Consider the following 25,230-nt stretch of genomic DNA (forward strand, 5'->3'; position numbering starts at 1 on the left):
CATTTACAATATCTTTTAATGAAAGAAGCAAATGTAATAATTCCATCTCATGAAGTTGTGAGTGTGACAACAATCTGGTTGCTCTTCCTTGGAATACATACTGACCAAAGAGTTGTCTTCAGAGTAAGTCTACATGTATTACCCCTGCTTTTTTCAACAATAGTAGTTATTTTCATAGCCTGACATATTCATGAATTCTAAACTCATGTTTAATTAAATACTTTTCCTGTTTTCATGACTTATGGGGACATTACATTGACTTGAAATTCATTTTGTGGAGACTTACCCTGACCTTAAAAATAACTGCTCCAAGCCTAATCCTAACACTTACTTTAACCTTAACCTAAACTTAAACTAAGTGTTCTCCTTAAAATGAGTCATGTCCCCCAAAAAGAAGGCAAGTCCCTCAATGTGACTGTCTAAACAGATTTACGTCCCCACAAGATGGTTAAAAAACACACACAGACTCAGACACACACACTCAGTTTCATGTAAAACAACTTTAATGAGCCGAGTTCAATCTTCAGATTTCTCAACTCGGACGTCAGAGCACAAATATTTCACAGATATAAGACAGACTGAGCCGTTAACCAAATACACATTAACTGCGTCTATGTGCTTTTGTGTCTATAAACATATGACTAGTACTGAAGAGTTACAAAGTTCAAATTCTCAACAGTTGTTCCTGATCATATTTGCCAGTGTTACATTGTTATACGTGTGTTTTCCGTTGAAGAAGGACTGGTATATGTGTGTGTGTGTGTGTGTGTGTGTGTGTGTGTGTGTGCGCGCATCTTGTTTTCTGGTCAATTCAGCTGTGACTGGCTGCTGGAGGACCTGGCTGAGCTGGTGCTATCCCATCAGGCTGCGAGGACGGATCTGAGACAGTGACAGAAGAAGATAGTGTCATCACACCTACAGAGTCTGACCATGCTTACAGCTCTTTGAAGCAGTAAGCATGCAACAGTAAGGAACACTCACACATGCCATTGGGAGCTCCGGGGTGTCGAGGGGCCATCGCCTGGGCGTTTCCTCCACCAGGCATCATCCGGTTGGGCATTGGCTGGCCTGAAGGAGGAGGCAAGGCTGAAGTGTAATGACAGAACCCCAGATGTTAAGCGTTGGAACAAACAATACTTCAACAGATAAGAAAATAACACACCGGATATGTTTTTATTGTGTCCTAAGAGGGTAAGCCTTTTTTTCCTCAGTGGGTGTTTGACTTTTGGTCCGTGTGTGCATGTGTGTGGTCAGACCTGAATGCTGCATCGTGAATCCCGGCTGCCCCTGCTGCTCCCTCTGCTGGCGAACCTTCATCTCTGCCTGCTTCAGCTGCTCAGTGTGGAACGTCTGTCTCTCGGTCAGGAGCTGCTGCCGCTGCTGCTCCAGCTGCATGATGCACAAAACATAAGAGTATTAATGATACGGGCTGTTTTGTTGCTTCTGGATACAAACAGATATGAGAAATTTGCCATTTGAGCTTTTAGACATTTAACGTTTTCGGAGTTTAAAGTTGATCTGGGCTACAGCAGATATTTATGTTCACTCACAGCCTCTTTCTCGCGGTCCATGATGGTCTCCAGCTCCTCGAAGTGCCTCAGTTTGATCTCCAGCTTCTTCATCTGGGTCTCCACCAGCAGAGCCACCAGGGACTTTACCTTCCTCTCTTCCACTGCTGCCAAGTGCTGCAAACACACGAGGCAAAGACGGAGAAAGTTAGAAGCAAAATTACACCATGAATGAGTAAGGAATTAGGTGGCGAGTGCACGTGACCGTTGAAAGGTAGGAACTGAAAAAGGTAGTGGAGGTAAAGATGAAAACGGGAAAACACTGGGGAAGAAGAGAAAAGATAAGAGGTGAGAGGAGGGGTAGAATTAATTGGGTGTGGCAGAGCGTGGCAAGGAGGGATGGAGAAAATAAATGAAGGGACTGAATGAAATAAAACTACCAAATGAATCATCAGCAACAAGGGGTGAGACGATTACTGATTTAACTCTAATATAGCTTTGTGTAGAAAGACTGGCCAAGACACCTCACTGGGTTACAACGAACCACAAATTTGGACTCAAACTTTTATTTGTTTGCCATTTATTTACATTTGAAACCTGCATAAGTAGAACCTTTTTGAGATAATCCCAGTCTCTAATCTGTCAGATTTACTGTATATCCTACATATACTGAACTGTATGTGCAAAGCCAGGTCCAGGATGGTGCCTGTCTTAACTGAAATGACTGAAAAAAAAAAAGGATTTGAAACCATTGACAGCCAACCAATGACAACCATTTCTTCACTGTACTCCCCTGTGATTGGTCTATTCTCAAGGGTGGGCTGTACCTTGGCCTTTGTGGCAGCTGAGGCCAGAGCAGCTGCTGCTGCTGCGGCGACTCTGGCCTCCACTAGATCCTGCTCCATCACTCTTGCCTCATCCACTTCTCCCCGCCCGAGGCTCTCGTCGTCATCTCCCCTTCCTGGACCAGAGAGAGAATTTCTTTAATATAGACAGACATGTACATTTACACAAATACATATACATACATACATACACTGTACATATTTGCATACCGTCTCTCTCCTCTGCAAGTATATTTTCAGCGTTTTCAGTTTTAACTAGGTCTCCCTCTACTTTGGCCTGAATGGGTTCCACCGTGAGCCCATCAGCCATTAAAGTGACCTGAAACAGATCCAGATGTGTACACACACACACACACACACACACACACACACACACACACAATCAAGGTAAGCCACACAAATCACCAGCAGAAACAGTAAAACTCTCTGAGCGCTTGTTGCTGTTTCACCTGATGGGAGGTGGAGTTTGCTTCAATTAGTTCTGCATCCATCGACTCTGAAAGGCAGAATAATAATGAATTGTAGACAGCATAAAGAAATATATATATATATATATATATATATATATATATATACACACACACACACACACACACACACACACAATGTTACCTGTTTTCTCAGGCTGGTTGGAGGTTTCAGAGACCTTATCCACTAACTCTTCCTGCACTTTGGAAAACTCCTCTGATGACAAAAAAAAAAGAGTAAAATCACTCCAGTGTACCATCTCACAGTCATAACCATAATGTAGCCTAATACTCAAATCAACACTCCTCCATCTGTCCTCTCACCCAGTGCAGCCTTAGCTGCGGACGAAGCCACTCGTGGGTCCACCACGGATGCCAGGAAGGCCACAGTGCTCATGACGGGGTTTTCCGATTGGCTGAAAGGCACAGGCTGGTACGCCAGTGGGCCGAGGGAGGCCGACGAGTCTTCCAGATAAGGGTCTTCTATCGGTAGACGGAGGAAGTGGAGGATACACTCGTCCTGTGTTCTGGAGCCCACATGCTCGGATACTTTGTTCCAGTCATCTCTGTAGACCTCTAAGGCCTAAAAGAGAGACAAAGAGGAAAGGCAAGTGTGAGAACAAGATGCAAACCTTCAGGTAAATGATCCTCATAACTCAAAAATAGACAATTACCCTTTTTAGGAAGGAAATGAGTCATGTGTAATCTAAATCTATTTTAGAAAGCCAAAAACTTAAACGATTGTCTTACCTCTAGTAGCAAAAGCGTCTCTTGCTCTGTCCATTCCCTTCCTGCACTTGTACCTTTAGTCTGAAGCAGATGTCATGAAAACAATTTTAAAATAATTGTGATAACAGCTTTTCAGACACTTAATTACAGAAATAGTTTTAAGTGAAATAAATATCTCAACAACCAAATGTAATATGAGACAAGTGTCTGAAATAAGATTGGGGATTGGGAAAAAAAACCATGTAGTTGTTACTGTGCGAGACCTTCGGGTGTTTCTTGGTGTAGATGTCGGAGCGCAGACCAAAGTTCTGGCAGTCTGGCGGCTTCTCTTTGCTCTTTTCCAGGAAATATAACATATGCTGCGAGGCCGACACCTGCGAGAGTGAGAGTGGGCGGCAGAGTTTATCAGATGATTCAAATGTGTGCTGCAGACGCATCGGTGTCGAGCTGTTGTCGTGTGCTCCATGTGTGTGTGTGTGTTTTACCTGCAGTGGTTTGTGTTGTAGGGGGGCCAGCCCGGACGGTGTGTCGGCCAGTACGTTGAAATGAGGGGTGGGTGGGGGTCCCATGGGGAGGGGCCGGCTTTCTGCATCCACCTGGTAGTTAATCAAACCCCACTGCTCCAAAAATGAATGAACCCTGGACATAAAGAATATTGTTCTTCTTTGTATCTACATTTCACTGTGTTGCAGCTGATGACAACATGTAAATACACCGACAAGCTGCAATTAAAAATAAAAGCTGCTTTTGAGACGCATTAGTACACCACGTCCCACATTTTCCTTACCAATATTAACAGATTTAATTCGGTAACACATATTTCAGCACACCCACACACCACACTTAACTTCAGACAATGCACGGTAGCAAACACCCACACACACACACACACACACACTAAGTGTTACCTCATGACGGCACAGACGTCTCCAGTGAGGTTGCGTCTGCAGGACGTTGAACTGAGGTATTCCTGGGGGTTGAGCCGGTATGTGTCGATCATGAAGTTACGGTAAGCCAGGTAGCTGCGATGCACAAGCAACACCATGTTGTTTTTCGGGGGAACCATCTCACTCACCTGATAAGACTTGAATAGTAAAGTCTGAATATCTGCAGCACTCACATTTCTGGCGATTTGGACTTATTCATTCCATTGAAGAATTCCGGCAATGCACGCTTCTCTATCGCGTGAATGCTGCAATACATGGATAGAGAGGTTTTTAGGAGTTAGGTTATAAAGTTGGGATGTACTGAAGAAAGCTACGTTTGGAGTAACAGTCAATGTCACTACATGTGTGCGCGTCTGTGAGTGTATTCAGCTACCTGTTGTAATTGAACCAAGATGTGTAACTTGGTATTATGATATGATGGGTTTGTTCCGTGATGTTGTCATCTCCCTCTGACAGGCGAGGTATCTCCCCTCTCCCCTCCTCATCATCCTAAACACACACACAGAGTACATTTAATAACACTTTTACATCACTGCCCTCCTGCACTTAAAAACATTTGATTGAGATCGATTTCATCATATTTACCCTTCCTGGGAAATCATCCTCCAGTTCATCTGGAAAAGTGAAAGAGAGTGAAAACTCAATGTGCATTCCCACAAACAAAAGTCCAACCGTATTTCGTTATCTTTAACATTATAAACTGGAGGAAACATTTACGCATGCTACATTTCTCCTCAAACATGAGCTATAACACTTAACCTACCCAGGTCAGCCATAGTCCCTCCTTTGACAGGAGTATTCTCACTGTCCTTCTTCAGGTTGACTGCAACAACATAAGACATAGTATAGAGACAAAAGGCTACTTTTCTGAATACTTATATTTGACTAGTTTCCTGGTCACAGTCTTTTACCATTCTTGGGTAGTACAACCTCCTCCATGTTAGGAACAGGGGTAGGGTCCTCCATGTCTTTGGTCAAGTCCTCTTCTGTCTCTTCCTCCTGTGGTCCGCGCCTTCTCCTGTGCAAACACACAAAATTCAGGGCTCAGACCTCACCCTGAAATGTCAAACCAAACGGATACCCTCCAGTGTGTTGGAAACACTTGTTTCTTACCCCTTCTTTCCTTTCTTTCTGCCTTCTGAGGAGGGAGGAGAGGCGGAGCGTCTTCTCTTTTTGGAGGGGGTGAATTTGGAGTCCTGCAACAGAGGGCAGACATACAGTAGAGGGTGAAAAACAACAACTAAGTAAGCCAAAGTTTAAGGGTCATTATCTGAAAATGAAAGTATCCTTTTTGCCTCAATTTGGAAAATAATTGACAACACCTCTATCTTTCTGACGCCCTCTAGACCCCCTACAGCTTCGTACAAACCTGGTCGTCTCTGAGGTGAATACGCCGGCGGAAAATGATTGGTACATTCCTCTCGTCCACACAATAGTCTTCTTCGTTCATCCACTCGTTGAAAACATCTGTGTCCAGAACCCAGCTAGCATGGACCTGGGGCGCACACACACAATGAGGATTAATGTGGTGTATGCTAGTGTATGTCATCAAGTGTCCAAAAGGAACACACACAATGTATTAACCTCAATGTAATCTGATTCTGAGCTGAAATATTGATGTCCAGCTGTATATAGTAAATGCAGCAGGGATCCATAGTATGTAACTAAGTAAACAGAGCGGTAAAGCATCATGTTTCTGTATGTGTGCTGTTGTACGAACCCGCCACGGCTTCTCTGAATGTGGTGGCTCTTCAACCTCTCCTTCAACATCACTTGAGGACAGCCAACTATCATAACTGTGGAAAAGTGACAATTGACACAATAGGTAAGTATGTACTGTATATACGTGTGTGTGTGTGTGTGTGTGTGTGTGTGTGTGTGTGTGTGTGTGTGCTTGTGCATCACCTGTCAGGGTGCATGCCCCAGTGTACCAAGACATGTTTGTCTTTCCGCATGACAGGACGCATCCACTCATCTGAACACAGACGTGTATGAGAAAAATGTATTCAGTTAAATACGTACCAAGCATTTCAAAAGATAACACACTCACACGCACAAACTGTAACTGACCTTCCTCTGTAGACGCAGGTGAGGAGTAGATGTGGTGACTGGCGAGCGTTCGGTCCTCAGTGAGAGTTCCCTGTGGAGGGACAAACCTTTAGCACTGATATTGAACTATATTGTTAGAGATAAACTGAGTTACATATTCTCGCTTCTCCTCTCAGTATACATCAACGTATGAACATGTTCTCCTTCATCACTCCGTCCAACACACAGTCTGCTCATCTTTGATTCTCTTCTGCAGCACTTTACCTGGTGTTTGGTGATAATAGACGCAAGTCTGCTAGCCAGCTCCTGATCCAGTATAGGGTCCACATATACCACAGGCAGTGAGATAGACTTGTTCTGTAGATGCACAAATCACAAGTAGTTCATCAGGGGGGTGTCCCTGATAGGCTGATGTGTTTATGTGTGTGTGTGTGTTTACAAGTGTGTCTATGTCACCTGGATCAGGGCTCTTTCAATAGCACCAAACATCTCAACATTTCTTTCAGTTCTTGATGGATTCTGCAAGTCAAACCTCCGCCTGTAGAAGGAAGGAAGGGAAGGGATTTAACATGAAGGACACTACTGTGAAAAAGCAGAAGCATAAGGGGCACGCAACTCACCAGCCTTGCTCAGCCTTAAACTTGTAGGCAGTGCCAAGGATGTGGCAGAGTCCACCCCCTGGCCGCAGGTCCAGGAAGCACTGTGCCTGCAGAACAATTGTAAAATAAAGAGTTTTGTTTATTATCCATCGTGTCAGATTTTCTGTCGTCTTACTCTTTCCCCTCTCTAAGCGGGGACACCATTGAAAGACGCTTTTAGATTTACAGAGGTTTTATCTCTCGTTATTCTAATTATGTCCAGACTGAAATCAATCAAATCTTGTTTATTTGTCACATACACAGTACAACGTGTCATGAAATTATTTTGTGCCTAGCTCCAAGAACTACAGATGAAAAATAGCCTTTTGGCTAACTCTGGCGCATTTACAGAATTTTTTTTATTAATGTGCACTGTCCCTTATCAAACAAACCAATAAATAATGGAAGCAACTAAGAAATATAGAAAATATACATATATGATTGCATGGATGCAGAATGATTGCAGTACTGTATTTAAATCAGTATACAATTATACACGGTAGGGATCTCAACCCCTGTAAAAACAAGCCTAAATCAACATAAATCCTAAAAGATGGAGACTGGATATTGTAAATTCTGAATACTCCCGACAGTGAGAGATGGACTCACGGGCAGTTTGGTGAGAGCAGGACTGGTGGCTTGTCTGCCAAAAGCATCCTCTTGGAACTGGAGAAGCTGCAGAGTCATTCCAGCCAGAGCCTGACACGATGGAGCGTCCACCAGCACATACTAACGGACACACAGACAGAGACATGAGGAGAATGTTAATTGCTATAAGGCTACATACAACCCACTGCATTTACCGAGAGTCTAGACAGTTTAACTGTTGTGTTTGTAACGTTACTAGTTAACCTCTAGGATCTGGCTGCTTTGCACTTCATCTTTTGTGTGTTATTATTTTTAAATGCAGCACTCAATACATCTTGCTGGTCAGTGTAAAGGTAACGTTATCCAGCACGAGACGTTTGTTTACAGTCTGAGCCACTGGACTTGCTAGCAGGGGGCGGCTAGCTTGTTAGCTAGCTTGCTAGCTAGCTAGATCCTAACCAGCTAGCTGGCTAGCTTGCTAGCTAGCTAGCTTCCTAACCAGCTAACTACCTTTTTGTAGTGCTTCCCGATCCACTGTCGCACCACCTCCAGCTGGGCTAAAGTATCCGGACTCTCCCAGAACCGAGCGGACGGACTGCTGTCTTTTTTCCGATGTGCGGATGTTCCGGAGCTGGCTTGGCTTGTCCCAGGAGTGCCGAGGTGTGTTCCTCCGGACATTGTGGCCATAATTAAACGAGATTAATCTCAAACAGGAGAACAAAACTGGCTAGCGCGCTCGCTAGCTTTTGCATTCTCGCGTTCTCTCGCGAGACGGAGCGCGATTGTCGCAGTTCGGAATAAAGGTTTTCTCTTTTTAAATGTTTTTCATTTTCAAGTGTTTTATTATGTAATTGTGCGCGGTTCTAAATCAGTAGTATGTTTTTAAAACACCACGAAGCGTCTGTATGTAGAATACACGTGTTTGTTACAAACCACGACTTTTATTTTGAAAAGTACAACAAAACAAGGAAATAACTCCGCAAGACATGCAAACAGAAGTGAAGCGACATCGGTTAGCAGCTGCTTGTTTATATTATAACACTCTAATTCCAAGCTACCTATTGAATAATTGTTAAAAAAAACATAATTACAATAACATGTGAACATTTTTGCAGAAATGTTTGGTTAGTCATAACTTTCCAGACATTCACAATGTCTGTCAGGAAATACAAAGCTGGCTGTCAGCGAATTATGATTGTTTTCCGTCCCATTCTATAATTGGATATCAGCAAAACTGCAGACTCCAAAAACCCTTAGGTCAACCTTACTCATCGCAGCACTGAAGCGCCAGCAGTGAGTAACCTTAACGCTTCATGTTTTCTCAGGTCCTGAGATCCTATGGGTGTCCACGGTCTGACCACCTTTGTCGAGGGGAACAGAAACTTACTCCAAGATGTGAAGTTCAGGGACAGTCCCCTGGTCATTGATGGCTGCAGCCTGTATTTCCGCCTCTACTTTAACCACAGTTTGGACCAGCAGCACGGAGGGGACTACGATGCCTTTGCTTGCTTGCTCACCCAGTTCCTCTCTGCGTTGGCGGCATGTAACATCCAGCCGTATGTGGTACTGGATGGAGGTAAGAATGCTTTTCAATTGCAACGCCCTATCAGTTTGTTCACATTTGTAAACAATGGATCAAGTTAATTGTCCGTTCTGTTCTTTTTCTTAAGGGATTGACCCAAGTGACAAGAAGTTTCCCACTCTGCGTCAGCGTCTACAGTCCAAGATAAAGGAGGCAGACAGTCTCTCCCATGGCCGCAATGGCTCTATTCTCCCCATCCTCACGAGGAATGTTTTCATTCAGGTCCTCATCCAGAGAGGAGTCCCACTGGTCCAGTGTCCAGCTGAGGCTGACTGGGAAATTGCATGTCTGGCTCGCCAGTGGAACTGCCCAGTTCTGACCAATGACAGTGACTTCTATATCTTTGACCTGCCAGGTATGAATAGCGACAGGATTTTTGGTACTTAACAAGGATCCAAATCTGCCTTTGTAATGATGGTATCTCACTTGCGGCTCGGCTGTTGTCTTACATATTGTTTACCTGCTTTGTTTTCCTAGGTGGTTACCTGCCACTCAGTTCTTTCCAGTGGGCCAACCTTAACGGTAAAGCCTCTCACCGCTACATCTCGGCTCGTTGCTACACCACCAATGGGCTGTGTCGCTGGTTTGGCAGCATGAACAAGGAGTTGCTGCCCTTATTTGCCGTCCTGGCTGGTAATGATTATGGCGCTCCAAAAGATGCTGAAAGAATCCTAGGTATGTTAGGTGCGAGTGGATTCGGGAGAGGCGGTGGCAAAGGTAGAGCACGTGTTTCCCGCATCGAGGGCTTCCTCCTCTGGCTGTCCTCTTTTAAAAATCCGGCCGACGCACTGAAGGAAGCGAGCATACTGATGGGGGAGGAAGCTGGAGGCGTTAGGGGCAGAGGACAGAAGGGTGGGCTCAGTTCACAGCTGTGGGCAGGTATGCAGCAGTACCACATCGCCACTCAAAGCTCTCTGGCTCACTGGTTCTCTGAAGGTACGGCCGCTCCTAGAGGGCGGACCTCTTGGCTGCCAGAGTGCCTGTCGCTGGCTGCAGCTCAGGGGCTTTTGGCTCCCTTGGCGGTGGATGCTCTGGTGATGCGCAAAGTCCTGCTCATCCCGCAGGTGGAGAACAGCAGGCTAGCCAGCAGCCATAGTAGTGCCAGCGCCATACGCCAGGCTATATATGGGATGTTACTGCAGAGCGGCCAGGATGTCCAGGCACGGGATATGAGGGCACAAGAAAACATCAGCCAGGGTATGAGAGGTGGGAGAGGGCGAGGGGAAAGGGGGCGGGGAGGTGGAGGTGGGGGTCAGGTTATTATTTTACCCACACAGCAGGGTGTTCAGTCAGGATTTAGCATTGAACAAGCAGCTGGTGCAGCTACAGTATCGGCCCAGGACCATTGTGCCCCCATGTGTGTGGAGGAGTATGACCGCATGGATCTGAACTTGAGGAAAAACAATGTAGAGGCACATCCACTCAGAAACCCCCTGCTTCTAGGTACACTGGGCCAGGTATGACAACAAAAATTATGTTTAGTTTTTAAAGGCAAGTAGTAATTTGATTTATTTACCTTTCCCGATGCTGTCCCATTATTTTATCCAGGCTCCTGTGAAAGTTCGTCTCGGGGTGCTGTTAGAAGTCTTGGGAGTGAAGGAGTCTGCCCTGGCTGCTGTTCCTCTCCACCTGAGGCTGGCTGTAGCAGTGACAGCCTTCTGGCTGCGAGAGGCCAAACCAACACCCTCACAGCCCCAGCTCCAGCTCCAGGCGTTGGTGCTGGGCATGGTTTACGGAGAGCTGTCTTGGAGCAACCAGCCTGAAGCTACCCACTACCAACACACCGGTTAGTTGTGTTTGTGTCTTTTCTATTGCCCCACGAGGTCACAGACACTATGTATCTCAACGTTGCTGCTGTGTATCATCCCAGTCCCACAGCTGAACTGGGCTGCGGAGCACAACGTGTGGACGGGGCTGGATCGACAACGTGTGAGACCAGGGGAGAGGCGGGGCTTGGATGTCGGAGTGGCTCACAGTCTCAGCCAATGGCAGGCCTGCCTCTGGAGTGCACTGTGTCTCAATCAGCTATTGTTGCAGCCGCTGCCTGAACCCCACCTGTCATGGTAAGGCACAGGGCGAGACAACACACCCTTTGGATTTGAGAACTAGAGCTGCAACTGACTTTTCTTTGTTCTCGATTCAACTTTTTATTTATTTGATTATTAGTCTATAAGAAAGTAGTAATGAATGCCCATCACAATTTCTCACAAGCTCATGGTGACATCATCTTATTGCTTTTTGATGATTACATAAGAGACATTTTATACAGATACCATGGTTAAGTGATAACAAATGTTATTTTTGTATTATTTGCCTCCCTCTCCATCTCTGTGTGTGCTTCAGGCTGTACAGTGGTACCTTGGTGCACGGTCTCCTCAGGTATCTGAAAGGAGGCCGAGCTGCTGAGTCCCTCCTCGTCAGGGGTTCCATGTCCGGACCGCTCTACTCATCCCTGCTGGACACCGTGAGGAACTGCAGCTCTAAGACCCATCCTTCCTCTTCGGCAGCAAGGAGGGGGAAGAGAGGCGGAGGCCGGGGAAGGAGAGGAAGAGGGGGAGGTGGTGGAAGAGGAGGAAGAGGAAGGGGAAGGGGGACTGAGGAGATAAACAATAGGTTTGCTCTCCTGATGAGCGAGGAAGAGTTTGACGATTGATGAGGAGGCAGAGGAAAATGAACTGTTCGATATGAAACACTCGTGAGGGGCCAAAAAAAGGACATTCCAGTGTTTTATCAAACGCACTCAGGGAATGCTACAAATAGTCATTTGACAAGCGAAGAACACCTCTTAATGTCGACCGTTGAGTGTCTGCCTTTGTTGCACTAATTTCAGCTTCATCAATAATATTTACCCGTTTATGAAAACTTCTATTCCTGTCTTAAATCAAGTGACGGCAACATGTCGGATAAGTTTTCCCACAGAGAACTCTGGCCATATTTTAACTCATTAGAGCAATGCCACTGTATTTAATGCATGTTTTCACCGGATATTTTTATTCAGTTAAGTCAACACAACATTTTAACAGTAAATGAAGAGGCGTCTTATTTTATCACGTTGTATGGCAGCTTATATCATCTTAAAGAGCAACTTGTGAAATCTTCTTTAATCGCAGATGCCGTCTTACTCATCTTTCTATAATAAAAAAAAATTGAAATCAAACTCAGACACACATTTCTTCATCACATTCAGCTAGTTTTTACTTGTAACCACATGGCTGACAAACTTTTTTTACTCACTCTATGAAGTCATTTGTATTATTAAATATGAACACAACACAACCAATATTCAACAATTCATAAATGCAATACATCTACACTCCGTAACAGTATTTTATTCCAAAATGATAAAAACAACATTACAAAGTTCTTTAAACGAAAGGACAAATAAAAAGGTTCCCCACCTGTACTTGCCAGTCTGTTTTCTCTTTCTAGTATCTAACCTAACAATCCTCATTAAAAGTCTCCTTGTCCCCTTTAACATAAATTTGTGGGATAGTGTCCCACTGGCACTTTTAACAGTGGGACAGCTAAAAGTTAAAAAGCAATGTGGCTACTGGACAAAGTTAAAGAACATGACCAGCTGTTTGCCTAAATGCACACGTGAATATTCACATTAGTAGAGGAGCTGTCAGGCCACTGGAGGCCCAACGCAGTAGCTGCCGCAACTGTTGCAACATACACTGAATCTTCCTCTCGTCCTATGAGGAGGAGGATGAGGAGGTTGTGGCAGATGCCGAGGCGGTGGCTGCAGCGTGTGGCTGAGAGTCTATGAGGTCCATGTCTTCGTCTTCGTTGACTCCGCACGTGTCGACCACGCAGATCAGGCAGCTTGTGACGGGAAATGCTCGCACCTTGCTGCAAGTCACCCACCTGAACACAGAAGAGAACAGATTCAGAGGCGGCATGAAATTGAGAACTTTCATTAGTTGTGAGGCAATTAGATTAAGGGTTTAAAAAAGCTGTTACAAGCTGTTACAGATGCCGAGTGTGCCTATTAGTGACAGAATTCAACATCTATTTATTCATTTGTTTTAGTAATATCTATTTAATACACTGACCTGTCCGTTTCAGTGTAGTACTCCAGGACGTGTCCGAGTCGCCCCACACCTTGAAACCCGGCCAGCACATAGATGACCTCACCGACCGCTGCACACTTCACCGTCACACCTCGCCACGGCATCGCCAAAGCAGCACGCCACTCATTACTGGCAATGTCATAGTATTCCACTGAGTCAAGTCCACCTAAAGAGAAAAAAACAATATCATACTGACGCCACATATGCTACGGCTACTATGTTGAATAGTAATATTACAGTATTTTAGTAATATCATTTTTTTTGCACCTAGAGCTCCCTGCCCTCCAACAGCGTAGATCCTGCTGTTGACCACCACCAGCCCATGGTTCTTCCTGGCCTCTCTCATCCCAGACAACTCCCTCCATCTGAGGACAAGAAGGTGGAGACAAGAGGTATTGAGGAGAAGACAACAGCAGTAGCAGTGCAAGGTGATTTACTACTTCTGTGTGAATGTACATATGATTATTGTCAGCTAAATACAACATTGATATGATATACAGACAGTAAGTAAATAAGACATGTCTTCACATTGTCCTTGCGTTTCCTGCTGTTGTCACCAAGTACATAGCAATAAGGCAACAGTGTTCCCCATCATTGTTCCTTTTCAGTATCCCATTCATAAACACTGTAAACCAACCAGGGACCAACAGAAATCCCCACATCATCCATTGGGTTGTATAGTTCTAAACCATACGTTTGTGTGACTCACTTTTGCGTGCTGGGGTCGTAGACCTCACAGTTGTTGAGGACCCTGCCGGACACGTTGTTGCCCACCGTGCCTCCACAGACGTATATGAGCCCGTCGGCCTCCACCGAGCCGTGGCTGCAGCGAGCCATCAGCATGCTGGTCTTCACCTGCCAAGACTCCGTCCTCGTGTCATAGCATTCGAAAAGGTCGAGCGCAGAGCTTCCTGCAGACGCACGAGTACAGTACACAACACCACGATTACACGCTTTCAGAAGGGGAATGTCTTTTTCGCCCGTGAAGGATCATCAACATCTACTATCCCCAGATCCCGAGTTCACCCCTTCCACCTCTCTGTGCTCACCCACTTCCGACCCCCCAGACGTGTAGATCTTGCCCTGGGCAGGGCAGGCAGCGAGGCTATCGCGAGGCGTGGGAGGTCCCAGCTTGGAGTACCAGCTGTCCTTCAGGACGTTGTAGCAGTCCATGCGCTTGATGGGGAAGAGCTGTGAGCCACCCAGGATGTAGACCACGTTGTCCCAGAAGACGGCTGTGGCGTCTCGGCGCTTCTCGAAGGGGCAGCGGATGTCTGTCCAGGTGGAGTCCTGCATGGAAAGCCAAACTTAAACTCGACTTTACTATACAAACCAATAGATGTCATACTTGTTTCTGCAATATCTGATCTCATTTTTCCAAACTAAAACCCAACATTAGAGTTCAGAAGATTCCCACTTTAATATTAAATGAGAAGTATATAGCTATACAGACTTTACTGACTCAAGCTCAGTACCTTGGGGTTGAAGTAGCGGCAGGACTGAGGCTGGGAGCCTCCAAACAGAGCGATGCGGTAGTCGTGCTTCTTGCGTCGTGGTCGGCTGTTCTCCCCCAGATCCTCCCGATCCTCCAGGGACAGCAGGTGGTAGCGCATCCCACCTGGTGCGAAAGCACAGGCGTGCTCATGTCAACCCAGCAGACCGTAGCAGTGTGCCTTTGCACCAGTTTAAACTTGCTCTCATGATTTGTGGCGGCGGCTCATATGTTATAAATCTGCGACAGCCCTGCCAAAACTTTGATTTAAAACACTCAATATTAAAAATAAAGTTTTAATCTTTTAATATAGAGTACAATGCGGACACTAAGTAATGTAACATTTTAAGCATAGCAGAAAATGTCAACTGTTTCCTCACCAATGTTTTTGTGTCCCTTCACATGATTGCAATACACTCACTACTGTGTGTGTTTACTATGTCTGTTTGTGACATGATTTGTGTGAGTGTTTTTTCTCCTCCTACTCACTGATGACCATCTTGAGACACTGTGGGTTGTCCTGGATGAGGGGCTCAGCCTGCACCGTCTTGGAGAGGAAGGTTTTGGAGACCAGAGGAAAGCGAACGCACCCCAACACCTCCACCATGTACTGCTGTCTGTTACACACATCGTACTTCAGCCAGCGCACTGCTGCGTCATAAATCTGAACACAAACGCAACAACAAGACATGTTGAAGCATTCAGATTATAGGTGGTGGTGGTTTTAGCCAGTCAGCTTTGTCCTGACGAGATGAAAAGCCATCTATTTGGGAATCTAAGTTGTAAAGTGAAGTATTTCTCATTATTTGTACATAAAAGATTGTAAGGGCTTGTTATTTTGCCATGTCCCCGAACTTAGGCACCGACAACAGTACCAACAGAAACACCTCAGACATGTTTTTCTTTAGCATAAAAGAAATGAAGCACATGGTCAATGAATGTGTGTGTGTGTGTGTGTGTGTGTACCTGGGCCTCAGCACGGACAGTGAGTTTGTCCTGGTGCAGTAGGTGTGTGAGCTGTGAAACATTTAGTTGCAGGAACTCATCCAGTTTGTAGACTTCAGTGAAGTGGAGCTCAAAGAAGTCCTCTGCTGCCGCCTTCAGCTCGGGACAGTCCATACAGTCTGCCAGGGTGGAAATACCTGCAGGATTACAGGACAAGGATGAGTCAATCTAATGCGTTACATGATGTGACCCAAACCAAAAATGTGACTCAAGAAGACAACCCTAATTGTACATACCAGGCACAAGTACCAGCTAAACTCACTCAAAGGGCATAGCAGATTTTGGGGTAAAAAGCAAATGAGATATGATTCAGCCTTGATTGTATTACCAAGGCAGTTTGTTGCATCAATTTGTCCTTTGAGGAACTCCACACACATCTTCTTCACGGGCTCAATCTGGTACTGGTTGGCTGCATCCAGCAACGACTGGACGTTACTGCTGTTCACCGAAATCCTGAAAAAAAAAAACACACACACACACACTTTATCATTAAAGAGGTGTTTCTGATGAAATCAGGTGAAAGTAAGTTAAAAGAGATTGTGTCTGTTCTAGTGTTAAGCTTTGCAGCATTTGTAAGCAATTACACCACAGTGTCATATTCCCTTTTTTTCCAGGTGCATTGTGTGCCTCAAAACGACCACTCCTATATGTCACGATTGGCGCTCTACTTTCAGCCAAGATTCTTACCGAGCTGTGTAGATAAATTCAATCAACAGCTCAATGATGTCAGGCTCGGCACTCCTGAGCTCCACCTCGTGGGACATCGACTCCATCATTCTGGCTGGAGGTGAGGAAAAAGATAGGTAGAGGTCATAGAAAATAGAGACATATCAGCAAGACATGATATTCCTCTTATGCTTGGCAACAGCTTGGGTGGCACACTGCATCATTTATACTGTGACATCCCAAAATAATAATGTTCTATCAGAAATCACACCACCCCTACAGCAGCAGAGGCAAATGTTCTCACTACTGTGGTCCACAAAATATCAAGCGTGTTTTCGTGTCCGCACTTACTGGTGAACATGAGGCTGAAGAAGTGGCTTGCAGCAGCCAACACTACTCTGTGGGCAGGAAAGTGTTTCCCCTGAACCACCAGGGTGACGTCACAGAGAGTAGCCTGAAGAAAACACACGCATGCATCAGCACAGGGAAGGGACACACACCAGTAAATGACTCATGTCAAGCCCTGTTACCGACACACACACTCTTGTTCTCTTTTCTTTTCTCTCACACACACACACACACCTGTTTCCTCATGTTGTTCATGACTCCCATGATGTTAGACAGCTGTCTGAACTCCTCTTTGATGGCACACTTCCTCTCGCTCTTCTTCTTGGTGATCGCCGCCTTCTCTGGAGAGACCACCCCCGTCATGTCAGCCCGATGAATGGAATCTGTTCGGTAAAAATTAAAACACCTTCAGCACCACCACCCCGCCAGCAGTCTGCAGCTGCTGCAGCCTCTTTGTTGTCGCTCAGCCGCTGGCTTGGCTTGCTAGCAGCCTGCAGCTTATTGTGATTTTATGAACTAAAAGGCAGCCAGTTTTACGGCAGCTACTCCTTGAAAATAAAACTAGAAATCATAAAGATGAACTTTCTATAGTGATAAAACGGTGTAGCGCAGTGTATTTTGTGAGCTGCTCGAGTTGTGGTTTTCTTCTTCTTCTACGTTTTTTTCTTTGGTTGAAGATGGTCCCGTTCGCCCCCTACCGACAGGTGCGATAAATAACTAATTAACCTGCGGGATTGCGGAACTGATTTACTTTTTACTTTTAGTAGATCTGTAATGAATCGTTTTGGTATTCAAAAAAAAACAAAAAAAACGCACGTGGTATTTGTATCCCTTTGAATAGCGACTTTCAGATTGCATACAGCCATTGAAAGACAAAGACAGTGATGCAGCTAATGGCAACAGTAGAGTTTGTTTACCTCGCTGCAGCGCACCTGTAGGTCAGACCTGTCTGTCACATTCATACCTGCACAGGAATCCAGAAAACATAACCAGGAAGAGAAGTTTTTCAGAAGTCGTATGACGCTGACGTCATTTGGAATGTGTGCGGACTGCAGATGCATTGTCAGAAATGATTGACCTGAAAGTAAATTGAGAGAGAGAGAGAGAGAGAGAGAGAGAGAGAGAGAGCTGCGAGAAAGAAATGCTCCGTTTTCTCTGCTGTTGCTGCTTCTCAAGTGAAAACTCCGCCACCGAGGTACGTGATTATGGACTTCCATGTAAATGTTAATGATCATTCAAGTTCAGGCCAGACACTTGATCACTGCGTTGCTTCGGTGGGATTACTGGATGAACCCATTTTCTAAGAATGGTGAGGACGACAGCCGTTATAAAGAGTTAATGTGTGTATGACATGCTCTACGGTTGTCCCAGTAAAGTCCCTTTGACAGTGTTTTTGTTTTGTCTCACAAGACAAGAAAAGGTCAGCACTATAAGTGTGTTGTTCTGTCACAAACACAAAGTGCAGAGGTACTAGAACCTTGAACTATAACACAAGTTCTCCATATAGGAATTATGTGACACACTTGAAATACATGTTTTTGTTTATGACACTGTTATTACATGTGTCGAGGCGAACACAAGCCTTGTTAGTGTTTTCTGTCTCTTTCTGAAAAGTGCAAAGAAAACAACTCTGCTATTATTTTTCAGAGGCAGCCTCTCCTGCACCCCACACCATCTGACCTGAATGGAGCTGGATCAGCCAGGCAGAACCGGCCAGGGCACAGTGGTACATAATCTCTCTAGATGTTCATGTGTCTTTCTCTCAGAACTGCACACTTCCAATGTATACAATTATGTATGAATTTGTACTCCATGTGTTCTTTTGTGTGTGTCTGGGTTGGGTTGTGTGTGATACTCTTCCCTCCCCCCAGATGCACGGACAGTGAGGCGGATCGGCAGGCTGGTGATGAGGCGAGTGTGTGTGCCAGAGATAGACCAGAGGTTTTCTGACATGGCCGAGACCTTCAACGAACAGCACGAGCGCTATGAGGCCATGGTCCGACATATCAGCAACCTGCGTCAGAGCTGCGGGTGTAACCACGATAACACTCTGGCTTTAGCCGAATGTGTGGGGACGATCAGAGATGAGCATGGTAAGGGAGAGCTCCTTGCCAGTGCAGGCAACGTGATGGCAGGTTTCCTTCCTTCAGTTTTCAGTTTCCTTGGTTTGTCTGATTCAATCTCCCTCTCTCCCCACTTCCAGAGACCAGGTACAGGGTCACCCTTAAGATGAAGGGCTATGACTTCACCCTCAATGTGGTTCCTGTGTGTGAAGGGGAGGAGGAACCATTGCCTCCACCCCTGCAATTGGCACAGGATGAAATGAAGGGCACTTCTGAGAGCGCCAAAGCCACCATCTCAAAGGGTACCACACTTAAAGAGTTGATTGGCTGGCTGCTCCGTAGCAAGGATCACATGGCTGAGCAAGTGAGAGGGGCTGCAGTAACTCACCAGGAGCAAGGAAGACTGGAGGAGAACCTGGAGGAGAACCTGAAGGAAGTGAGGAGGGCGAAGGAGTTGTCGCTGGGATACAGACAACGGGCCGGGGAAGTCGTCACTGAGGCTGCACAGATATCAGGGGCTAATGTGTAGTTTATGCACATATTAGATTCTCAATTTTAATCCACCAACTACAATACACAGGTACAGGATTAAGATATTAGAGGTTATACACAATTATGCACACACAGAAAGTCATATAAATGCGCCAAGTATATCTCTGCTTTGCCGGCCATTGCAGCCTTTTGTATCATAAGACCTTCAATTATATCTTTGTTTTAAATGTTTTGTTAAACTTTTAATAAATCTAGCAGATACTCACTTTAACACTTGTCTGTGTAAAGACAGTAGTTTCCTGGATGGGTGAAATCTTACCAGCTAACATTAGGGGGCATTGCAGACTTACTTGACTATTCTAGCAGTTGCCTTCATATTCATATTCCTCCGATTTAGTCTGTTTCTCAGAAATCACACTACATGGATAACGATTCCCTAAATTACAGAATCAGGTATCAAAATAATGAATGTATTACTATTTTTGAAGAATTTTACACCTAATGAGACAAATCTTTGCCACAAGGAAAGATTGTTCTAATTTCATCCACAATGCAATAAAGGTCAGGATGCAGTCTCCAGAAGCAGCAATGGGAATTGGACCAGAGTTTTTTTTGTGACTGTGCCAGTAGTGTTTTGCTATTCTAACATTCGGAGGGAGCAGATTTGCTGATTGTTATCCACAAAAGCCCATGCATTTTTTAACTGATTAAAAACCACAGCTTTCCAGCAGCTATTGATGTGAAAGCAAGCAAACACATGGTCATATGCCATCTTGATAATTCATTTGGGAAAATCCATTGTTCCAGAGGTCACGGTCACGGAGACCATTTAGAGTCCTGCTTTTGCCTTACACTTTACAGATCAATGTGTCCTAATGTAGTGAGTAAAATGAGAATTCATCTCTAGATGAAAAAGTTTGGGAAATAAAACAAGTAAATTGAAAAGATTTAAATATTTATATGTTTAATGAAGGCAATCTATATTAATTATATCATTCGTGACTTTGATTCATTGTTTGTGCGAAAAAAAGTGGTACAAAATAGTTATGTTCATAATTAAAATGTGAATATGTATAATATATAAGAATGTAAGGCACTCACTGACTAATGAACATTAAACTGCAGTTTATTTGCTGCAGTATGATCAATTATTCTTACAATGTAATCATAATTTAACTTTCAATGAATTACTTATTTATATGATTCTTTAAAAGCATCTCTTGTAAATAAGTGCTGTCAAAGATCAGCGACTGACAGCGACAACCTACCGACGTCGTGGAAATTATTAACAAACAGCCTAGAGTCTAACCTGATTGGATGCTGCGTTTAGGGGGTGTGTGTCAGTTAGGTCGTATACTGCTCGCTCATTGGCTCAGCCGCCTGTCACTCCTTGGAGCGTCGTCTAAGGTTGTCTGGAGTGGAGAAAGTAATGAAGATGGAAGGAGCTGATGTTGATGAATTATTGAGGAGATTTATGGAGTAGCGAAGCGATAGCCGTTTACTCGTCTCGTCGGAACGATAGAGGACACCGATACCAGGAAATAGACCGATAGCATGCCCGTAAGTAACGGCAACTTCCCCCAATTTACTTGGTGTTCGCGCCTTAGCCGAGCTAGCTAACTAAGCTAATCTGAGAGCAACCGCGGTGACAGCTCGAAGTCATTCAGCAAGTCGAGGCAGTGAGAGTGTGTGACGGCGGAGGATCACTGTACATTCCTCTGCCTGATACTGGCTAACAGGTTACACTGGACGGCCAAGGCTAAAGTTTAGCTTTGAGCTGACGTCACCAGTGCTCTGAGAGACAGAAGTCCACGTTGTTTAAACGCAAGATGCTACCATGTTGTCATTGTGGCAAAAAAAACTAGCGGGCTAGCACCGCTTGGGGACAATAGTTACTCGCTACTTACATTTGCTAGATATTAGGTAATAAAACAGCCGTCAAGATGGAAAGGTTCCCCAACAGGTTTGGCAAACGAGCTTTTCACTGCACCCATTTTGCTATTGTAGTAGATTAATAAGTAACATTCGTGTTAGATACAGATTTTGTACCTGACTTGGTCATATTTATTAACAGCTGTGGGTGGGTGGTCTGGTCTGGTCTGTCAGGACCTTGTTAAAATACTTCCTCCAAATGTGAGTGTGTGTGTGAGAGAGAGAAAGAGAGACCTATGTCCTTGGTCCATGATATTATCAAAGTATTGTCATTGTGTTTACACCAGTCTAGCAGGGGCACAGAAACTACTGCAGACTGGTGATGATAGATGATTTTACTAATAGAGGTCATGTGATGCATCTTTCCTCTGTACCACCACCCAACCAGTTCAGGGGTTTCCTGTATGATGGGGTCCAGTGTGAAGCTTTGCCGCAGACTTGCCGGATGAAAAGAGGTCCTTCACTAGTGTACATGCAGTCAAAAGTTTAAAAATGTTTTGTTTTGTTTTTTTTACAATCTGTGTCCTTCACAAGGGCTGTGCCTCTGGTGGTGTGCCAGATATTGTTTGAATAAGATGCTGTTTGCAGCTTAATTCATTGGTTGTCCCTGCTTTCCACGTGTGTGTGTGTGTGTGTGTGTGTGTGTGTGTGTGTGTGTGTGTGTGTTTGTCTTTGCCGTTGTCATTCGGGAGAGGCTTGTCCTTTTTAGCAATAGACAGGTTGGTTGAGTGGCTGTTTGTTAAAGTGGCGTCATTAGGATGAATGTGTGTGCCTGGTAAAGTATGCGCAGGCTTGTTTTAATGTGTGGCATCCACGGCTGCTAGTGTACGAGGCCTCTTAATGCTTTTTGACAGTGAAGCCCGGCAGGTCATGAAGCAAAGGAGATCGTACGGGTTTTGTTGTCATCCGGCATCACAGCTAGAGTCAGCCATGCCTGCAGTTTCATGAAACATCCTGGTCATTTGAGCAATGAAAACTGTCGCAATCGTTTCCATCTAGTTCTGTACCAAATTCAAGTACAATATCCGTGAATTGAAAGCTGATTTTTACAGGAAAAGTATATATTTGTAGGCACAGATGCCAGTAGATGTGGCCTACTTTTAACTCCATGATAAATGTAGAAAATCAAGCTAATTATCTGAACCAAAAGTGGTACTTAAATGTGAAAATCCTAGGCTGAGCATTAATAGATTACGAGAGACTTATCCAATTGTTGCAAGAAAAGCTGAGACAAATGGAATTAAAGAGAGCATTGAAATTGGAGAATCAGCGACGTTAATCATCGGTCTCTTCAGGCTCACTTGCCACGAGGAGCTGAAGGGGCGAGATAAGGGACGAAGATGCATCACTGGCTTAGAAGCAACAGAGGAAAGAGCGTGGGCTACTGTAACAGGATTCCTCCGAGTCAGATCTCTGTATCTGTCTCCCTCGGTACCGACAAGCCACACACAAACCACAGACTGTGTTGTCATGTCTACTTAGAGCAGAGGACTGCCGGTAGCTATGTGTGTGCAAAAGATGAGAAAAGAAAACAGGGTTAGGGCAAAAGGAGCACTTCCATTTTTAAGCTATAAGCAACCTGCTATAGAAGGAGACCAGGGGGGAGAGCAAGGTGGGAGGCGATGATGCAACAGGGTTAACAGCAAGCCAAGATGGTCCAAATACAGAACATAGCATAAATAAAGATGTGATATGAATTGTGACGTCAAAACAAAATGTTGTAGACCTAGGGGTGGGTTAAATACGTAAGGGCTCCAAACAAGTCTGAACAGGAGTTCAGGTGGAGCTGTGTTGGAGACACCCCACAACTCCTCCAAATAGTTCACATGCAGCTTTTGCTTCCATTTAAGTTTAAAGCAAGTTTGGAGTCACTGGTCCAGCTTGTTTGTTGCCAGCTGACCTAGTTTGTAGATTTCGGGCGGAGTCGTGTTGCTTTAGTTCCTGGTTCTGCGTAACCAGTAGTTTTTGTTGCCTGCACCTTGTACCACAGGAAAAAGCAGCTGCGGCAGCTCTGTCACTCTCAAAACCACCCACTCTGTCTTTCTCTCTGCTTCCTTTCTTCCCTCTGTTCAAGCCTTCAGTCTCATTGGTCCGCTCTCTTCCTGGAAAAAAAAAAAAAGGTTCCAAAGCATAGCCCTATGTGTAATAGGAAATGAAGTAATCAACAGGGAGTGGTGTGCGTGTGTGTGTGTGTGTCCCTAACTTATTCTCACTTGGACTGGCTTCAGTTCTTCGCCAGCTTTCTCAGACAGGTATGTTCTAACTTCACTACTGAGCACCGGAAGACTCTGTGTTTTGATATTGGCATATTGTTGGCTGTGGGTTTTGTATGAATTCACATAAGCACTACTATGTGTGTGGTGTGTTTGCCTCAGGTGTTTCGTAACTCTGTCAGGAAGCGCAGGCACACTTACAGCGAGGATTAAGAATGTAAACTCAAAGGAGACCTGCTTGTGTTGGAGAAAGTCTCTGGAAGGAGGAGTCAGAAATAAGCTCATTTAGACCGCCGTGTGTGCGTGTGTGTGTGTGTGTCTCGGAGAATTTATTGCGTTGGTGTAAATTCGAGCTGTCAACTTTAGCTAGCTCACAGGGTTTGCCAAGCCAGACATTGAGTACACACATTTGCACACACACACTTGTGCAATCTCACTCCTTGGCTGCATTGGTGGAAAAACTCAGTAAGTCACAGCCAGGCAACTAAACACGTTGGTTTGTTTTTAGATCTCTTTGAGGCGTCTTCCCTTATCTCATGTGTATCTCTGAGCCTGTGAGGATGCCTGAGGCAGCAACGATTGAAACCTAATGAAGTCTCTTCTTTTATTGATCCCACTGCTGCACTCCTTTTGAGTTATTAATCCCATGGGTTGTCATACATTGCTTTTATCCCGCATCCCTCTATACATGCATCTCTACCTCCTATTCATTTAGCCATTGATCTCTACTCTCTTCACCCCCTTCACTGCCTCTCTCTCCATCTTCTTGTTCATCACTTAATTGGTTTGGGTTTGTTACTCAGCCACTCGTCCTTAACACCGGTTTATTTCTGCATGCTTGTGCTGATCAGTGGGGTTGAGCTGCATAGAAGAAGCTCACCCCCCCGCTGCATCATTTGTCGGGTGCTCTCCTTGGCTTATCTTGATTTCTGTCATGATGTTTGAGTCCATAATGACGGAAGACAAACATCAGCCTAATAACATAATTACGCTCTATGGTGTTCTCTCAGAGCAATTAGTTTGCTATTTTCCTCCAACAGTTGCTTACGCCTGTCTGCATTATGTCTACAGACCGTAGATATCTTAAAGACGCAGCATGTTGTGCTGTTTTGACCAGCTGTACATCTTGTGATGTGAATGTTTCCGATTTTGTTTCCACCCCTCTGCTGCTGCTTTAGTGTCGCTGCAGTTTCTTCTACTTGCTGCTGAGGTAAGAGGTAAATATATCACATAGGTAGGCGGCATGGCAGGCAGGCCTCTGGTTTTAGTCTTCAGGTATCTTTTTCTGGATACAGATGATGCAGATGTCATACCCCAGATGCCAGCGTGGACAGGGTTGACTGGCTAATAGCGACTCTGGAGGAGGAACACTTGCCCTTACAAGACTGACTCACCCACACTCTAATCACAGCCTTTTATTTTGTTATTCAGTGAGCCTGCCATTAAAATGCTGGCTTTAGATATCACTGCCGTCCTTGTAGTCGTCACCAGCGTGAAAGAAGGGAACAACAGACCTCTACAAAGAAGTAATTTCTCTAAATGGAGGCCATTCTGCTTTTATAATCCTTCCCCATTTCATGAGTCACTGCCCCC

The 25,230-nt window shown here is 44.9% G+C and overlaps 5 protein-coding genes across 11 annotated transcripts in view; 3 read left to right on the top strand and 2 right to left on the bottom strand.

Moving 5' to 3' along the window:
• Positions 1–485: 485 nt before the first annotated feature.
• smarcc1b (SWI/SNF related BAF chromatin remodeling complex subunit C1b) lies at positions 486–8,549 on the bottom strand. 3 transcript variants are annotated; one of them, XM_031853677.1, is made up of 28 exons: positions 8,282–8,548; positions 7,793–7,912; positions 7,166–7,251; positions 7,002–7,083; positions 6,810–6,902; positions 6,567–6,636; positions 6,402–6,471; positions 6,217–6,292; positions 5,866–5,991; positions 5,610–5,692; positions 5,408–5,514; positions 5,260–5,319; positions 5,082–5,110; positions 4,870–4,985; positions 4,670–4,741; positions 4,458–4,571; positions 4,035–4,188; positions 3,813–3,923; positions 3,571–3,630; positions 3,145–3,403; positions 2,966–3,037; positions 2,803–2,849; positions 2,564–2,672; positions 2,336–2,469; positions 1,551–1,685; positions 1,257–1,389; positions 982–1,086; positions 486–879 (listed from the first exon to the last, which is right to left on the bottom strand). In XM_031853677.1, the coding sequence occupies exons 1-28, from the start codon at positions 8,456–8,458 to the stop codon at positions 812–814; spliced, it is 2,868 nt and encodes a 955-aa protein (XP_031709537.1). In that variant the 5' UTR covers positions 8,459–8,548; the 3' UTR covers positions 486–811. The 3 variants fall into 3 exon arrangements, with proteins under 3 accessions (XP_031709537.1, XP_031709536.1, XP_031709535.1); XM_031853676.1 differs by having other exon boundaries at positions 982–1,068; positions 3,813–4,188; positions 8,282–8,549; XM_031853675.1 differs by having other exon boundaries at positions 3,813–4,188; positions 8,282–8,549.
• aste1b (asteroid structure-specific endonuclease 1b) lies at positions 7,740–12,756 on the top strand. Of its 2 annotated transcripts, none has more exons than XM_031853679.1 (7): positions 7,740–8,431; positions 9,097–9,347; positions 9,442–9,708; positions 9,831–10,810; positions 10,902–11,139; positions 11,224–11,416; positions 11,697–12,756. In XM_031853679.1, the coding sequence occupies exons 2-7, from the start codon at positions 9,110–9,112 to the stop codon at positions 12,004–12,006; spliced, it is 2,226 nt and encodes a 741-aa protein (XP_031709539.1). In that variant the 5' UTR covers positions 7,740–8,431; positions 9,097–9,109; the 3' UTR covers positions 12,007–12,756. The 2 variants fall into 2 exon arrangements, with proteins under 2 accessions (XP_031709539.1, XP_031709538.1); XM_031853678.1 differs by having other exon boundaries at positions 7,741–8,783.
• klhl7 (kelch-like family member 7) lies at positions 12,313–17,596 on the bottom strand. The gene is made up of 12 exons (XM_031853680.1): positions 17,172–17,596; positions 16,941–17,043; positions 16,611–16,704; positions 16,252–16,376; positions 15,885–16,060; positions 15,408–15,582; positions 14,902–15,044; positions 14,476–14,716; positions 14,136–14,337; positions 13,694–13,791; positions 13,409–13,592; positions 12,313–13,220 (listed from the first exon to the last, which is right to left on the bottom strand). Exons 1-12 carry the CDS (start codon positions 17,298–17,300, stop codon positions 13,049–13,051), a joined length of 1,842 nt encoding a protein of 613 aa, XP_031709540.1. The 5' UTR covers positions 17,301–17,596; the 3' UTR covers positions 12,313–13,048.
• A 455-nt stretch (positions 17,597–18,051) lies between these two features.
• On the top strand, positions 18,052–20,325 carry LOC116387008 (uncharacterized). The gene is made up of 4 exons (XM_031853687.1): positions 18,052–18,132; positions 18,585–18,663; positions 18,809–19,030; positions 19,141–20,325. Exons 1-4 carry the CDS (start codon positions 18,079–18,081, stop codon positions 19,527–19,529), a joined length of 744 nt encoding a protein of 247 aa, XP_031709547.1. The 5' UTR covers positions 18,052–18,078; the 3' UTR covers positions 19,530–20,325.
• Positions 20,326–20,893: 568 nt separating this feature from the next.
• The window catches only part of hycc1 (hyccin PI4KA lipid kinase complex subunit 1), a 16,373-nt gene continuing 12,036 nt past the window's right edge, over positions 20,894–25,230 (top strand). For 3 of the 4 annotated variants that reach the window (XM_031853681.1, XM_031853685.1, XM_031853686.1), the window contains exon 1: positions 20,894–21,052. The gene's annotated coding sequence lies outside the window, so the exon portion shown is untranslated. Of the gene's footprint in view, positions 21,053–21,095; positions 23,677–25,230 lie in introns of those variants that run through there. The other variant, XM_031853683.1, reaches the window with a different exon arrangement.

The sequence above is a fragment of the Anarrhichthys ocellatus genome, unplaced genomic scaffold (genome assembly GCF_004355925.1).
Source record: "Anarrhichthys ocellatus isolate YVR2014 unplaced genomic scaffold, GSC_Weel_1.0 scaffold14, whole genome shotgun sequence".
Classification (NCBI taxonomy): Eukaryota; Metazoa; Chordata; class Actinopteri; order Perciformes; family Anarhichadidae; genus Anarrhichthys; species Anarrhichthys ocellatus.